The following is a 2,486-nucleotide window of genomic DNA, read 5'->3' on the forward strand; positions in this document are numbered from 1 at the left end:
ATGCACATTTGCCTTTCTTCTACGCATACCTCCGCTCCCTGCCCTGAGCAGTGTCCCTGCCGGTCCCATCTGCTTAGGGGGTGGGGCAGGGTACACCGGCCCTGACACGAGGTGGGGCCGTGCCAAGCATGGTGGTCTTGCAAGGGCACCAAGTGAGTGGGCCCTGGAGAGAGGGGAGATCATTGCCTCCGGGGAACCCCCTAGGCCACAGGAGAGAGATCAGCTGGAGTGTGAGGTGGGGGTGGAGATGCAAGAAGGCTGCGATGGGGCCTGCTGCTCTATCAGCAAAACCCCTCACACCTGAAGGGCACACAGCAGGAGGGCATCATATTCACTGACCTCATAGGTAACTGTCCATTAGCGTTCACCCACAAAATAATAAAATACAATGAGAGGGGCGCAGGAATGGATTGCTCGCATCTTTATGTCGGCTGAATGGAGGAAATTTCTAAGCAGGTTGAGAGAAAGGATATCAAGCTGTATTTGGAGAAATGGGTGGGAATTCTAAACAATGTTATGGAAGCAGGGCAGCTAGAACCACAGGTGTATTCAGAAGAATGCTAGATCTCAGTACTACTCTAGAATATCAGCAGTTTTCTGTGGACGGTATGGGAAGTGTGATTTCTTCTGTTTGTGGGTTTTGCGTTTCACATTCTCTGTGACATATCTACACTGCATTTTAAAAGTAAAAATTATTGTGAATTTCAATTGAAATTGAATTTCAATTGAAAATAAAATGTTATCTCATTCAGATCTTTATACATTTAACTTCCACGTTCCTTTACAATAACTTAGCAACACAACTTAGCAACACAACTAGCCCTGTTTTCACCCGGACCAGCCTGTGCTGCTACAAGCCTGGTTTCTCTTCCTCATCACAACATACTCAGCTTCCCTTCCCGTTTCAGTTCGAGGAAATGTGGGGCGGGAAGGGAGGGACAGCTGCCACTCACACAGCTCACACTGAATGCCAGAGAGCTTGCCCCGCACCTCTGCCTATTTTTCTAGTTGAATTTCATTGCATGCAGCAATCAACCTCAGGAATTCATTTTCCCACATATGGGAAGCTCAGCCCCAGGTAGGGGGATTTGCTTGGTGGGGGATTTGAACCCAAATCCCTCTCACTGCAAAACCCACAGCATCCCCGTGAGGAAGAGACAGGGAACAAGGAGTAGCCCTGGGTCACCCTAAACTGACTTCAGGCTCAGAGAAGGACAGATTACCGGGGAAGTGAGGAGGCTCATTGCTCTGGAGGTCACTTCTGGAGAAATGTCATGAAGGGGCCCTGTAAGGAGCTGGTGGTAAATTCTGTTAATTCTGGGACCAGCAACCTCACGTCAAGACCTGCCTGCTCACTTAGGTCTCTCCAGACCAGAGGCTCTGGCCAAGTTTGGGCTCCCAACAGAGTCTAAGAAAATGTGGAGAGCACCAATACGTGTTCTTGAAGATTTATTTCAGAGTGAGCATCAGTGAACTACAAGAACCTGAGACAGAAGCCAACGCCTCCCATTTCCCCATGATGTGAGACAGGACCCTGTGCCTCCTGCAGACTTCAAGAAGTGTGGACTTGAGCTTTGGCATCCCCCTCAGTGATCCTGTTCCATAGATTTTGCTGTTATATTCTCTGTATCTTTACCGGGGTCGGGAGGCTGACTTAGTCTTATTCTGGGTCAGTAACTGTCACTTTCTCAACTGTGGTGGTCCTGAGAATTCGCGCATTTGTGGCCATCCCAAAGAGCAGTGCAATTACGAAGGTGTAAATACGACCAAAGACCACTCTCAGATACAGCACTGACTGCCGGCTTTGTTTGACCGAACGTGTTCTTCTTGGAGGTGGCCCGCTGTCAACACTCCCACCAATACCTCTTCTTAGGCACCGTGGAGGATCCCAGCCTATATGGCAATGGCAGTTCCTTCTGTTGTTGCAGACCCCTCTATGACTGCACTTCTCAGGGTGACAGTCATAGCCCAGTGAAGTGATAGGTGCATTGCACTGCCTGTTATTACAGAAGATTCCATCAGCACAAGGAGTGCCGTCTATCACATGTCCAACATCAGTTGTGTCTGTTGCACGGTGTTCATCCAATCCAAAACACTGAAACCTTCCTCTCACTGAGTGATGGAATGAAACATGTTCCTGCAGCCGGGGAAGATGGGTCACGTTGGTACACTGCAGTCTTCCACAAAACTTATCTATTAATGCACAAGCCTCATAGGCGATAGCTGTTCGTTCTCGAGTACAATGTCCGAATCGGTGATTTTCAAGACTGATGTCATAGCAGTCCTCAGGAGCATCCTCAGCACTGACACCAAAGATCGCCTTGCAGAGCACATTGCGGTCAGTGCGGTTCCCATGATAGCAGTAGCCTTCTTCAGTGCACGGGGTTCCATCTTGCAAATAAAAGTCTGGGGGGCATGTCAAGGTGGTCCCAGGACAGTACTCTGGAAGGTCACATATATTTTGGATAGGTCTGCAGAGAGTCCCT

The 2,486-nt window shown here is 49.0% G+C and overlaps 1 protein-coding gene across 1 annotated transcript; it reads right to left on the reverse strand.

The window, feature by feature from the left end:
* Nucleotides 1-1,435: 1,435 nt before the first annotated feature.
* LOC105537430 (disintegrin and metalloproteinase domain-containing protein 29-like) lies at nt 1,436-2,482 on the reverse strand (the record flags this gene model as incomplete). The annotated part of the gene is made up of 1 exon (XM_011977028.1): nt 1,436-2,482. A coding segment is annotated over one exon (822 nt), but the record flags the coding sequence as incomplete, so codon positions are not given.
* Between the last annotated feature and the right edge of the window lie 4 nt (nt 2,483-2,486).

Source organism: Mandrillus leucophaeus, unplaced genomic scaffold (assembly GCF_000951045.1).
Source record: "Mandrillus leucophaeus isolate KB7577 unplaced genomic scaffold, Mleu.le_1.0 Scaffold1022, whole genome shotgun sequence".
Taxonomy (NCBI): domain Eukaryota; kingdom Metazoa; phylum Chordata; class Mammalia; order Primates; family Cercopithecidae; genus Mandrillus; species Mandrillus leucophaeus.